The sequence below is a fragment of the Oncorhynchus nerka genome, linkage group LG4, assembly GCF_034236695.1.
Source record: "Oncorhynchus nerka isolate Pitt River linkage group LG4, Oner_Uvic_2.0, whole genome shotgun sequence".
Classification (NCBI taxonomy): domain Eukaryota; kingdom Metazoa; phylum Chordata; class Actinopteri; order Salmoniformes; family Salmonidae; genus Oncorhynchus; species Oncorhynchus nerka.
In genome coordinates, this window is record NC_088399.1 from 82,148,303 (window position 1) to 82,162,721 (window position 14,419).

General features: G+C 44.4%; 1 protein-coding gene across 3 annotated transcripts; it reads left to right on the forward strand.

Annotated features, from left to right (window-relative positions):
- Positions 1 to 64: 64 nt before the first annotated feature.
- oxnad1 (oxidoreductase NAD-binding domain containing 1) lies at positions 65 to 14,418 on the forward strand. Of its 3 annotated transcripts, none has more exons than XM_029658738.2 (8): positions 65 to 173; positions 539 to 689; positions 1,065 to 1,149; positions 1,403 to 1,506; positions 8,013 to 8,154; positions 9,177 to 9,422; positions 10,122 to 10,230; positions 10,517 to 14,418. In XM_029658738.2, exons 2-8 carry the CDS (start codon positions 580 to 582, stop codon positions 10,672 to 10,674), a joined length of 954 nt encoding a protein of 317 aa, XP_029514598.1. In that variant the 5' UTR covers positions 65 to 173; positions 539 to 579; the 3' UTR covers positions 10,675 to 14,418. The 3 variants fall into 3 exon arrangements, with proteins under 3 accessions (XP_029514598.1, XP_029514599.1, XP_029514600.1); XM_029658739.2 differs by having other exon boundaries at positions 66 to 173; positions 1,086 to 1,149; XM_029658740.2 differs by lacking the exons at positions 65 to 173; positions 539 to 689 and adding an exon at positions 814 to 907 and having other exon boundaries at positions 1,086 to 1,149.
- The last annotated feature ends 1 nt before the right edge of the window (position 14,419 follows it).

Consider the following 14,419-nt stretch of genomic DNA (forward strand, 5'->3'; position numbering starts at 1 on the left):
CTATTCTCGCTGAGAACAAAGTTGAACGTGGCCTGCGCAGTTTCTGCGCAAACATGAACCCGCGAAAGAGCCGTCCGTCAATCACTTCCGGGGTCAACAAAGCTTTCACCAGAAAGGTTATCTAACTAACTTGTACAATGAAGAAGATCACATGAAACATTCTCATCACATTGGTAAGACTTTGTTTTCAGAGAGACTAGCTAGCTATATTCCGTAGGGAATGCAGCCAGGACTAAGCAATGTTACGATAGCTGCTTTCTGTCATGTGAAAGGGCATAGGGTTGTGTAACTGAGCTGTCATGCTATGGCTTTCTATGTATTAAAAACGCTGTGGTTGCAACAGTTGGTTATCATGCTAGTTACATCAGACATACATGTTGAGATGCCGGGTGACAAGAAAGAGACCGAGGGTGTTGTAATCGATTTTTGTATCAATGAACTAGATTACGTGACTGTCAATCTGGTTAAGACCACCTACAACTGGCCATCACAACAGCACCAACCAACACCACATTTCTCTCTTCCTCTCTTGCAATAGGTTTCCTCTATAAAGATAAGGTGAAGTGACATCCTATCGCAATGAGCGTCCCATGTCTACTGTCCAGGGCTGCTCGAAGCTTCACATTGCTGGGGGCGTCCGGTGTGCTGCTACACCGGTTCCGTGTATTGTGCCCTTGTTCGATCACAAGGTGAGTTGAGTTCCATCTCGAATATGTCGAGTATTGTTGCGGTCAGGTGACCGTTCACCACTGTCATTGTTGTGGGTTAGGAGAGAGCAGAGACTGATTGTGCAGCTACTACACTTTTGCCACTTCTTTTCCAACACCAGAGCCTCCATACACCCAGAACTACTCGCCTGTTTTTAGATTATGATTTACTAAAGTTTGTTGGACCCAGCTGACAATAGGTAAAAGTCAATTTGCCGTTTGTGTTTTGACATCTGCACACATGTAACACTGCAGTGTCTTTATAGGGTCCATTGATGTTATAGCCTTATGTAACCTTTGAGATGATCAGCTTGGTTACATTATTTTCTACTAGATGGACATGTTTAAATAAAGTAGGCATTTTTGTTGCCTTTTCAGGAAAATGTCATCCAGAAGACAAATGGACCATCTAGAGAGGACAGCCAGCAACTACAGACAAGATGTGAGTGACCGCCCAGCTGTGTTCGTACTATAGCAGCAAAACTGTGGCTTATGCAATTCATAGCTGAAAACGGTTTTGGGCTACATTCTGTGTTTTATTACGAGACTGTCAATTGCTGAGACAGTTTTCCTTGTCTTTATGCTATAGGTTAGTAGTGTACAGAGTCTTAACTATTGCCACAGTTTACAATTGTTCATATTCATGATCGACAGGTTATTACATTTGTAAAGTTTGTGTGTCTGTCTGTGTCAAGGGTGTATATCCGGCGCAGGTATGTGGCATCATGGACGAGTCTGAGACAGTGAAACGCCTCCGGCTAGCTGTCCATCCAGACTTCACTTTCAGAGCTGGCCAGTGGTGAGTAGTACAGTACTGTCGTTTTTGTTTGGCTATATTCATAGCTCATTGTAAGGAGGCTGCTTCACCTATCCAATCCTTTCTGATCTGCACAAGTGCGAAGTTGTAGGTATGGGTAGATACTAGGGTTGTAAAGGTATTAGTACTGAACCGTTCTGTCATGGAGACCTCGGTTCGACCGCACTGTGAACCCGAATGAATAAATATCGATATTAGACTCGTTTTACTGTGGATATAGATACTTTTGTACCTGTTTCCTCCAGCATCTTCACACGGTCCTTTGATGTTGTTCTGGGATTGATTTTCACTTTTCACACCTAAGTACATTAATCTCTAGGAGACAGAACGCATCTCTTTCCTGAGCGGTATTACGGCTGCGTGGTCCCATGGTGTTTATACTTGAGTACTATTGTTTGTACAGATGAACGTGGTACCTTCAAGCGTTTGGAAATTGTTCTCAAGGATGAACCAGACTTGTGGAGATCTATTAAAAAAAACATCTGAGGACTTTGTTGATTTCTTTTGATTTTCCCATGATGTCAAGTAAAGAGGCACTGAAGGTAGGCCTTGTAATACATCCACAGGTACACCTCTAATGATGTCAATTAGCCTATCAGAAGCGTCTAAAGCCATGACATAATTTTCTGGAATTTTCCAAGCTGTTCTGATCCACTGGAATTGTGATACAGTGAAATAATCTGTCTGTAAACAATTGTTGGAAAAAATTACTTGTGTCATGCAAAAGTAGATGTCCTAACTGACTTGCCAAAACTATAGTTTGTCAACAAGAAATTAGTGGATTTATTGGTTGAAAAACAAGTTTTAATGACTCCAACCTAAGTGTATGTACACTTCTGACATCAACTGTAAATACCCTAGCTATGACAAGCTAGAAGTTAGTCTACTAGCGCAAATCGTCTTGTTTGGTTACTGCCTGGCTTACAGTACACAAGGCCCCTCCTCCGCCTGCTCTCCGTGGCGCTGTATCAGCTCTGGTTAATAAAATAGCTGTGGACTTGTCTGCTGCTTTCTTCACTCAAAATTGACCACGTCTATATGGAAGTGGTCGTCTTCGGGTCCGTATGGAACAGGTCTCTACATTAAAACATGTATTTATGCGTATTTGTCTTGGTGGGAAAGCCCCAGGTCCATTTCAAAACGCTGCCAACTTTTTAGACCTCTACTTTTGGACCAACAGAACAGTCCCTGTCACAACACAATTCCAGGAACATTATGAATGTCACAGAAACTGGACTTGGCCACAAATAGGGTGGTTTTTAATTTAGCGTATTTTGCCAAATAAACAAACATTAACTACAGTAACGGTTAGAAGTTCATTTTTCCACTGTACTGTAACTGAACCATGACCCCAAAACATGCATGAAATGAGTTGCAAAATGAATAGGAAATATAGTAAAGATGTTGACAAGGTTATAAATAATGAATTTTAATTAAAATAATAATAACTGTGCTTTCGTCAATGAATCTTCCATTTGCAGCAATTACAGCCTTGCAGACACAATGCAGATCGTCCGGGTAACCATTTGATTACCTGTTCAGGAGTCTTATGGCTTGGTGGTAAAAACTGTTGAGAAGCCTTTTTGTCCTAGACTTGGCACTCCGGTACCGCTTGCCATGCGGTAGTAGAGAGAACAGTCTATGACTGGGGTGGCTGGGGTCTTTGACAATTTTTAGGCCCTTCCTCTGACACCGCCTGGTGTAGAGATCCTGGATGGCCGGCAGCTTAGCCCCGGTGATGTACTGGGCCGTACCCACTACCCTCTGTAGTGCCTTGCGGTCGGAGGCCGAGCAATTGCCATTCCAGGCAGTGATGCAACCAGTCAGGATGCTCCCGATGTTGCAGCTGTAGAACCTTTTGAGAATCTCAGGACACCTTGCCAAATCATTTTAGTTCCTTGAGGGGGAATAGGCTTTGTTGTGCCCTCTTCACGACTGTCTTGGTGTGTTTGGACCATTCTAGTTTGTTGGTGATGTGGACACCAAGGAACTTGAAGCTCTCAACCTGCTCCACTACAGCCCCGTCGATGAGAATGGTGGCATGCTCGGTCCTCCTTTTCCTGTAGTCCACAATCATCTCCTTAGTCTTGGTTACTTTGAGGGATAGGTTTTTATTCTGGCACCACCCGGCCAGGTCTCTGACCTCCTCCCTATAGGCTGTCTCGTCGTTGTCGGTGATCAGGCCTACCACTGTTGTGTCGTCTGCAAACTTAATGATGGTTTTGGAGTTGTGCCTGGCCATGCATTTGTGGGTGAACAGGGAGTACAGGAGGGGACTGAGCACGCACCCGAGGAGCCCCCGTGTTGAGGATCAGCGTGGCAGATGTGTTGCTACCTACCCTCACCAACTGGGGGCGGCTTGTCGAAGTCCAGGATTCAGTTGCAGAGGGAGGTGTTTAGTCCCAGTGTCATTAGCTTAATGATGAGTTTTGAGGGCACTATGGTGTTGGACGCTGAGCTGTAGTCAGTGAATAGCATTCTCACATAGGTGTTCCTTTTGTCCAGGTGGGAAAGGGCAGTGTAGAGTGCAATAGAGATTGCATCATCTGTGGATCTGTTGGGGCGGTATGCAATTTGGAGTGGGGTTTCTGGGATAATGGTGTTGTGAGCCATTACCAGCCTTTCAAAGCACTTCATGGCTACGGACGTGAGTGCTACGGGTCTGTAATCATTTAGGCAGGTTGCCTTTGTGTTCTTGGGCACAGGGACTATGGTGGTCTGCTTGAAACATGTTGGTATTACAGACTCAATCAGGGACATGTTGAAAATGTCAGTGAAGACACATGCCAACAGAACACTAAAAGGAAATCCGTCAATTGTAATGAATTCATTAGGCTCTAATCTATGGATTTCACATGACTGGTAATCCAGATGTGCATCTGTTGGTTACAGAGACCAAAAAAGGTAGGAGCGTGGATCAGAAAACCAGTCAGTATCTGGTGTGACCACCATTGTCCTCATGCAGTGCGACACATCTCCTTCACATGGAGTTGATCAGGCTGTTAATTTTGGCCTCTTCAATGACTGTGCAAAGTTGCTGGATATTGGCAGGAACTGGAACACACTGTTGTACACATCGATCCAGACTATTCCAAACATGCTCAATGGGTGACATGTCTGGTATGCAGACAGTGGAAGAACTGGGACATTTTCAGCTTCCAGGAATTGTGTACAGATCCTTGAGACATGGGGCCGTGCATTATCATGCTGAAACGTGAGGTGATGGTGGCGGTGAATTGCGTGACAATGGGCCTCAGGATCTCGTCATGATATCTCTGTGCCTTCAAATTGCCGTTGATGAAATGCAATTGTGTTCGTTGTCCGTATCTTATACCAGCACATACCATATCCCCACCGCCACCATGGATCCCTCTGTCCCACAATAATGACATCAGCAAACCGCTCACCCACACAGCAGTTGAAACTGCAGTCAGCTCAAGACCCTGGTGAGGACGACAAGCAAACAGATGAGCTTCCCTTAGACACTTTCTGACAGTTTTGCAGAATTTCTTTAGTTGTGCAAACAGGTTCATCAGCTGTCCAGGTGGCTGGTCTCAGACGATCTTACAGGTGAAGAAGCTGAATGTGGAGGTCCTGGGCTGGTGTGGGTACATGTGGGCTGCGGTTGTTTGACCGGTTGGACGTACTGCCAAATAATCTAAAATTACGTTGGAGGCGGCTCATGGTAGAGAAATGAACATTCAATTCTCTGTCAACAGATCTGGTGGACATTCTTGCAGTCAACTGCACATTTTAGAGCTGCCTTTTATTGTCCCCAGCACAAAGTGCACCTGTGTAATGACCATGCTGTTTCATCAGCTTCTTGATATGCCACACCTGTCAGGTGGCTGAGTTATTTTGGCAGAGGAGGAATGCTCACTAACAGGGATGTAAACAACATTTGAGAGAAGCTTTTTGTGCATGTGGAACATTTCCGGGATCTTTTATTTCAGCTCATGAAATATGGGACTAACACTTTACATGTTGCGTTTTATATTTTTGTTCAGTGTAAAAACATTTTCCATACAGTATAATTTGTAGAGATTACTAATGTTACTGTCCACACTACAACAACCAAAAATACTTAAATGCATGTAATTTTGTCCTTGAAACATTTAATTGAAATACTGTAGAATTCCATTCATTCCTATGGAGGACTGCTTCTACTGGGGAGTGGCAATATGGTTGAACGGTGGCTTCAAAGCCTCTCAATCGCCCATACATAGCATCTGTAATCTAGGGTTTATATACATCATTGGTAGGAATAGTATTGGGGGAGGGGATCGTCACATTTCACCAATAAACCACAACAGATGTACATTGTTTTTTTTTTGCATAAAAGGACCACTGGCATAGAGCTTATGAAGTTTATTATTTGACATAGGCTGCTGTCAGTCATCACGCACGGTGAGCTCTTCTGTCCAACTCTTGAACAATTATTTTATAAGGACTGTAATACCTTTACCAGGCACAAGAGGGAAGTGTTGCACTGAAGCTCTGTGGTTATGTTTATGCTGTACAGATACATGTAGTGTGTACATTTACTCTCCCCTGCCACTCTTTCCCAGGTCATTGTGGTAAATAAAACGTTCTCAATCACCACCCCCCCCCCCGGTTAAAATGCAGGTACATTCAGAAGTTGATCATTTTAAAAGACGAATAGAGATGGCGACAGCAGGAAGTATTTGAAACTTGCGAGGTTATTTTAGACCCACTATCAAGCATTAGTATTGTAGCTAAAAGCAAAGCACACATACATAAACATGTTTAATTTATGTTATGGAAAAGTACATTCAGTTCTCTAACTGTAAATATCAATGAATCATGTTTATTTTTAAAGCTATCTTTACATCAGCAGACGTCAGTTCTTATACAGAACCCAGCCTAAACCCCAACATCTCCTTCAACTCTGAGGTCCATATTGCAGGTGGGCGTTTGTGTTGTGTATAAACAGTAGGGGTCCGTGAGTTGGACGTCGGCATTCTGTAATGAATGTAAAAAGATGTAAATGCATTTGTTACACCACCTCCAGTCCATATGGATGATGTTCCTATTCTGACAGATGGGTAGGAGGAGTGGGAGAAACGTGTGTGTGTGTGTGTGTGTGTGTGTGTACAGTGGGGCAAAAATGTATTTAGTCAGCCACCAATTGTGCAAGTTCTCCCACTTAAAAAGATGAGAGAGGCCTGTAATTTTCATCATAGGTACACTTCAACTATGACAGACTAAATGAGAAAAAAAATCCAGAAAATCACATTGTAGGAAGGATTTTTAATGAATTTATTTGCAAAATATGGTGGGAAATAAGTATTTGGTCACCTACAAACAAGCAAGATTTCTGGCTCTCTCTCAGACCTGTAACTTCTTCTTTAAGAGGCTCTTCTTTCCTCCACTCGTTACCTGTGTTAATGGCACCTGTTTGAACTTGTTATCAGTATAAAAGACACCTGTCCACAACCTCAAACAGTCACACTCCAAACTCTACTATGGCCAAGACCAAAGAGCTGTCAAAGACACCAGAAACAAAATTGTAGACCTGCACCAGGCTGGGAAGACTGAATCTGCAATAGGTAAGCAGCTTGGTTTGAAGAAATCAACTGTGGGAGCAATTATTAGGAAGTGGAAGACATACAAGACCACTGATAATCTCCCTCGATCTGGGGTTCCACGCAAGATCTCACTCCGTGGGGTCAAAATGATCACAAGAACGGTGAGCAAAAATCCCAGAAACACACGGGGGACCTAGTGAATGACCTGCAGAGAGCTGGGACCAAAGTAACAAAGCCTACCATCAGCAAGGGCATTGAAGATGAAACGTGGCTGGGTCTTTCAGCATGACAATGATCCCAAACACACCGCCCAGGCAACGAAGAAGTGGCTTCGCAAGAAGCATTTCAAGGTCCTGGAGTGGCCTAGCCAGTCTCCAGATCTCAACCCCATAGAAAATCTTTGGAGGGAATTGAAAGTCTGTGTTGCCCAGCAACAGCCCCAAAACATCACTGCTCTAGAGAAGATCTGCATGGAGGAATGGGCCAGAAGACTTACAGAAAATGTTTGACCTCTGTCATTGCCAACCAAAGGGTATATAACAAAGTATTGAGAAACTTTTGTTATTGACCAAATACTTATTTTCCACCATAATTTGCAAATAAATTAATTAAAAATCCTACAATGTGATTTTCTGGATTTTTTTTCTCTAATTTTGTCTGTCATAGTTGAAGTGTAACTATGATGAAAATTACAGGCCTCTCTCATCTTTTTAAGTGGGAGAACTTGCACAATTGGTGGCTGACTAAATACTTTCTTGCCCCACTATGTGTGTGTGTATATATATATATATATATATATATTGTGTGTATGTATGTATATACACACACACACACACACACACACACACACACACACACACACAAACAAACAGAGATGTCATCGACACGTCCTGTACATTTTAAGATTTAATTTTTTCCTTGCTGCGTGTGTCTGTGTAGGGTGGACTTCTTCATCCCTGGTATGGAGAAGGTAGGAGGATTCTCTGTGTGTTCCAGTCCAGGTCTGCTGCAGAAAGAGGGTGTCATCGAGCTGGCTGTCAAATACACACAACATCCCCCTGCACACTGGATACACACCAAGGTGTGTGTGCATTGAAATTAAAATGTTCACTTGTTGGTAGTGCCACAAAATCAATCAATAGCTTTGTCAGTATTTCTGCTGGTCACTATATCTGTTAATTGCTCTCTGTCTCTCTCTGCTCTCTCTCTCCCATTGTGTGTAATAGTGTTCAGACGTAGCTAAACCGACGCTGCACTGGAAGTCGTTTTTTTTTTTTATCTCTGAAAGAGACATTTTCTCCACAATAGGGAGCAGAAAGCAGATCATTCTAGAATGTGGACACATCTCATACCTGAGCTATTTATCAGTACAAAATAATCACACTGCTCTCTCTCCCTCTGCTCTCTCCCCCTCCCCCTCCCTATGCTCTCTCCCCCTCCCTATGCTCTCTCCCCTCCCTCTGCTCTCTCGCCTCCCTCTGCTCCCCCCCCTCTGCTCTCTCCCCCTCCCTCTGCTCCCCCCCTCTGCTCTCTCCCCCTCCCTCTGCTCTCTCCCCCTCTCTCTGCTCTCTCTCTCCCCCTCCCTCCCTCCCTCTGCTCCTCTGCTCTCCCTCCCTCCCTCCCTCTGCTCCTCTGCTCTCGCCCTCCCTCCCCCTCTGCTCTCGCCCTCCCTCCCTCTGCTCGCCCTCCCTCCCTCTGCTCGCCCTCCCTCCCTCTGCTCGCTCGCCTCCCTCCCTCCCTCCCTCCCTCTGCTCGCCCTCCCTCCCTCCCTCTGCTCGCCCTCCCTCCCTCTGCTCCTCTGCTCTCGCCCTCCCCTCCCTCTGCTCTCGCCCTCCCTCCCCCTCTGCTCTCGCCCTCCCTCCCCCTCTGCTCTCGCCCTCCCTCCCCCTCTGCTCTCGCCCTCCCTCCCTCTGCTCCTTCTCTGCTCTCTCCTCCTTCTCTGCTCTCTCCCCTCTCCCTCCCCTCTCTGCTCTTGCTCCCGCCCCCACTCTCTCCCTCCCCTCTCTGCTCCTTCTTTCTCCTCCCTCTGCTCACTGCTCTCTCTTCCTTCCCTATCTCTTTCCTCTCTCTCTCTGCCCCCCTCTCTTCCTCTTCCTCCTACAGTGCACCATGGACTCCCATGTAGCGATGCGTGTGGGTGGTAACTTTTTCTTTGACCCCCTGCCCTCTGACCCCTCTGTCGACCTGTTGTTGGTGGCTGGGGGCGTGGGCATTAACCCTCTATACTCCATCCTGCTCCATGCCGCTGACCTGCTACGACAGAACCCCACTAACGCAGGGAGGGGCTACCACATAGGCTCCACCCACCTCTGCTACAGTGCCAAGAACATACAGGAGCTGCTCTTCAAGGTGTGTGTGTGTGTGTGTGAGAGAGAGGACGTGTGTGTGTGTGTGTGGTTGCAAGTATTTGTACCAGGATGTATGGTCTTTTCTCATTTGGGCAAAAGCAAAAGTAACAAGTAGTTAAGAGCAGCATTAAAATACCAATAGCGAGACAATATACAGGGGTACCATTACACCCTTTCTCCTCCGTGATCCGGAAACCGATAAGTAGTTGAGGAGATGTCAATTCATTAGTAAGTCGAGCAGAAGTGTCCTCCCTTCCTCTATAGCCTCCTTTCATCGAGGATAGCAGAGTTCTCTGCGGAAGAGTTTTAACATCTGCCACACCCCCTTTGAATTCGCTTTTTTGTCGGAGGAGAAAAGCACGTTTAAAAACAATGTTCTACTTACTGTTTTATCTATAATGTCTTGCACATTTTAACTTTTTGTTTGAATCACTTCACACATTTTAATTTGGGATCCACCCCTGTAAATGTCATTTTCCTGATGACGCGTGAGTGGAGAAGGAATCTCATTTCATACAGCGTATTTTCAGCATATTTTTGTCCACATTCCCTCGCCTCGATTAACTTTCACCGTTTTCAAAAGGAGGTGAGGGAGGACGGAGAAGAAGACGCAGGAGTTGAACAAATCTAATTGAGAAATGGCCTGTGTGTGTAGGAATGAGACCAATAATTGTTCTTCCCATCCCTGCTCTGCTCTCAGAAAAGCATCATAAATGTGTGTAAGGAATTCCCAGAGAAATTCTCCTGCGACTTCCACATCACCGCACAGACCGCAGACATCGACCAGGAACTCCAACCGTACATGAACCGTAAGTACCACAGAATGACCTTAACACAACCACAAATGTTTACTGATATAGTCTACAATGGGTCGGTGTACTTTGACTTTCAAATTATCTATATTTTAACTGAATATGCTTCCATTGGTTGGAAAACGGATACATTCTCAATTCATTTAAATGGATGCTAGTCCCAGAATGGCAGTACGGGTATGAAAGTGTTTTTAGCTACTCTTTAATGTATGTTTTTCATGTTGTCTTTTTTTTTTTTTTTTTTTACGGCACATCTAATAAATGTTGATTTGATCTTCCCCAGGTGGGAGACTGTCAGAGGGGGGGTTGCGTTGCCACGTCGACCCTAACACCACTCTGTGTTACCTGTGTGGCCCTCCACCCATGATAGAGAGCGTGGTCCAGACCCTACTAAGCCTAGGCCTATCCCAGGAAAGGATACTGTTTGAGAAGTGGTGGTAGTGTGTACTAGAGACAGACCTCTTCATCATCATCTCACCCCGGCCTAACTATCCCTGCTCTCTCCTCCAGTGCCTAGGAGATCAGACCAAGCACCTGCCCACGTTACCATGGCAACATCTCAAGGAGTATTGGACCATATTTGTCTGGAGCTGCACACATCATTTTATTTATTTTACTTCACCTAAACATACTAGGGCTGTGAAGGTCAGCCTGTGATTGTTAATTAACGGTCAGTTATACATGACAAACACATTTAGCATCTCCTGGCTTCCACTCATAGCCTACAAGCCCCTGATGCAGACCGTTGGAACATATACACTACCGTTCAAAAGTTTGGGGTCACTTAGAAATTTCCTTGTTTTTGAAAGAAAAACACTTTTTTTGTCTATTAAAATAGCATCAAATTGATCATAAATGCAGTGTAGACATTAATGTTGTAAATGACTGCAGATTTTTAATGGAATATCTACATAGGTGTATAGAGGCCCATTATCAGCAGCCATCACTCCTGTGATCCAATGGCACGTTGTGTTAGCTAATCCAAGTTTATCAATTTAAAAGGCTAATTGATCATTCGAAAACCCTTTTGCAATTATGTTAGCACAGCTGAAACCTGTTGTTCTGATTAAAGAAGCAGTAAAACTGGCCTTCTTTAGACTAGTTGAGTATCTGGAGTATTAGCATTTGTGGGTTCGATTACAGGCTCAAAATAGACAGAAACGAAGCCCTTTCTTCTGAAACTCGTCAGTCTATTCTTGTTCTGAGAAATGAAGGCTATTCCATGCGAGAAATTGAGAAGAAACTGAAGATCTCGAACAACGCTGTGTACTACCTTCACAGAACAGCACAAACGGGCTCTAAAAATAATAGAAAGAGGAGTGGGAGGCCCCGGTGCACAACTGAGCAAGAGGACAAGTGCATTAGTGTCTAGTTTGAGAAACAGACTCCTCAACTGGCAGCTTCATTAAATAGTACCTGCAAAACACCAGTCTCAACGTCAACAGTGAAGAGGCGATGCTGGCCTTCTATGCAGAGTTCATCTGTACAGGGTCGGTGTTCTTTTGCCCATCTTAATATTTTATTTTTATTGGCCAGTCTGAGATATGGCTTTTTCTTTGCAAATCTTTGCAACTCTCTTAGAAGGCCAGCATCCTGGAGTCAACTCTTCACTGTTGATGTTGAGACTGGTGTTTTGCGGGTACTATTTAATGAAGCTGTCAGTTGAGGACTTGTGAGGTGTCTGTTTCACAAACTTGACACTAATGTACATGTCCTCTTGCTCAGTTGTGCACCGGGGCCTCCCACTCCTTCTATTCTGGTTAGAGACAGTTTGCACTGTTCTGTGAAGGGGGAGGCATGCGCTGTTTCTTGCCTTACTGCACACAAGTTTGGAATCATTCACAAGTGACAGGCTAAAATTGTCACCCATCAGACTATTCTTGATTTAATCTTGTCTTTACATAAACTAAATGTCATCCATGCACTTAAATAGCAAATGGAGGACACTTTTCCTGTGGTTCATTTTCATGCCAGCGAGGTAGGATATACTCCTGTTGTAAAGAGAAGCAATGTGCTTAATAGTATAAGTAAATATAGTAGGCCTATCCCATAGAAAGCTGATTGGATCCTCTTTTTAAGAAGCCATCAAACAAACAAAAAAACTCAGCAATTGCATAGCCTATAGAAATGTTGGGCAACATGAGCTCATGGGCTCTCATGAAGTGTTTGATTACATTTTCCAATACATTTGCATTGATGTCAGTGATTAGAGGGACAATAGAACGCTAACCTAGTCGTTAGCAAGTTTGGTAGGCTAATGAGTATGAGCTTGGAGAAGCCTTGTTACTGTGACTAAACAGTCACGTGGAATTTGACTGCGGTCATGACTCTTGACCACTGGGGTGGCGGTAATATGGTCACCCTAACTGCCCAAGTCTCTACCAGGTACTAAATTGAACATCTGGCTTGACTCGGGTACAACTTGAATAAATGAACGCATCTTTACCATGAATATTCACTTGACTCAGGTGTTCATCAAATGCAATGAACATAAGTTGAACATGGCTCATTGCACTGAGCCTGACTGATTTTGACCTCTGACCCGTGTGAAGTGCAGTATAAAATGTATATAAAAGTTTCTTGATGGTGCACATTGCCCAGTGGAGAAACTTTCAACTGTTTTCTGATTATGAAAATAAATCATTTTATTCAGTGGATATAGTTTGAGGAAATAATGTGTATGTGCAATTCTGTACAGTATAATTATCTGATTATCTTTTTTCTTGCAGTAGAAAAAAATGTATAAGGGAATGCTTTTCAAACAAGACCGAGCCTAGTCTGGCTAACACCAGCTCTCAAAGTCTTTCTGACTGTAGTCACGTGGGTCGCGTCAGCCAGGCTAGACCGAACCACACAGTAGAACCCCTGTTTATACCTGGTGCTTGAAGTTTAAATTATTCTAATAACTGATTGTGATTAGATAGTTGGGGATGATTTGATGGGTTTGATGACCGCTCTGGATGGAGTCAAATAAAAGAAACCTTTTCAGAGGTGGATGGAGGGCTGTGAACAGCAAGGTTGTCAATTTGAATCACAATGCGACTTGTTTTCCAACCCTACACAACGTAACTAATCACATTTTAGTGTCTTACTGAAGAACTTCAAATATGTGAAAAACAAGTGTGGTGCAATGGACGAGGCACTGGGGATATAGGGACCAGAAGGTCCCAGGTTCTAATCTTTGATGCCCCTTTTCAAAAAGGTATATTTATAGCCCTGGTTACACCTTGCATTCAAATGTGGTTTTGTTATCTGATCAATGTGGTTCAATGAGAATGTAGACACGCTCAGCACACATTGTTAGCACCAGATATAAAGGGGCTAGAGAGAAAATCACACCAGTGAGTGTATATATATATATAGAACGTTTTTTTTTAAACTATGCAGACCTTAACACATCTATCACACACATCCTGGAAAGTGTCCCCTCATCCCATCTCTCTCACACATCCTGGCAAGTGTCCCCTCATCCCATCTCTCACACATCCTGGCAAGTGTCCCCTCATCCCATCTCTCTCACACATCCTGGCAAGTGTCCCCTCATCCCATATCTCTCACACATCCTGGCAAGTGTCCCCTCATCCCATCTCTCTCACACATCCTGGCAAGTGTCCCCTCATCCCATCTCTCTCACACATCCTGGCAAGTGTCCCCTCATCCCATCTCTCTCACACATCCTGGCAAGTGTCCCCTCATCCCATCTCTCTCACACATCCTGGCAAGTGTCCCCTCATCCCATCTCTCTCACACATCCTGGCAAGTGTCCCCTCATCCCATCTCTCTCACACATCCTGGCAAGTGTCCCCTCATCCCATCTCTCTCACACATCCTGGCAAGTGTCCCCTCATCCCATCTCTCTCACACATCCTGGCAAGTGTCCCCTCATCCCATCTCTCTCACACATCCTGGCAAGTGTCCCCTCATCCCATCTCTCTCTTCCCACTTACACACACACCACGACTTCTTCCAATCATCACACACCCATCCAGGCCTGAAATCGCACACACACCTCTCACAAATGAGTTTGCATATACAGAGGCAGAGGGGGATCTGTCATGGTGCACTGTAATATAACCTCCTGGTGGTCCTTGTCCCCTGAAATAGTTTTGTTTTGCTCCTCAGATGTGAGACGACTGAGGGGTGTATACAGAATTAAGAGTTGAAATAAAAGAAAAGAAGTCAGTAT

Coding starts and splice junctions, on each gene's coding strand:
- oxnad1 (XM_029658738.2), top strand. CDS start 580: ATGAGCGTCCCATGTCTACTGTCCAGGGCTGCTCGAAGCTTCACATTG. Junction 1,150..1,402: donor CCAGCAACTACAGACAAGAT/GTGAGTGACCGC, acceptor GTCTGTGTCAAG/GGTGTATATCCGGCGCAGGT. Junction 1,507..8,012: donor ACTTTCAGAGCTGGCCAGTG/GTGAGTAGTACA, acceptor GTGTCTGTGTAG/GGTGGACTTCTTCATCCCTG.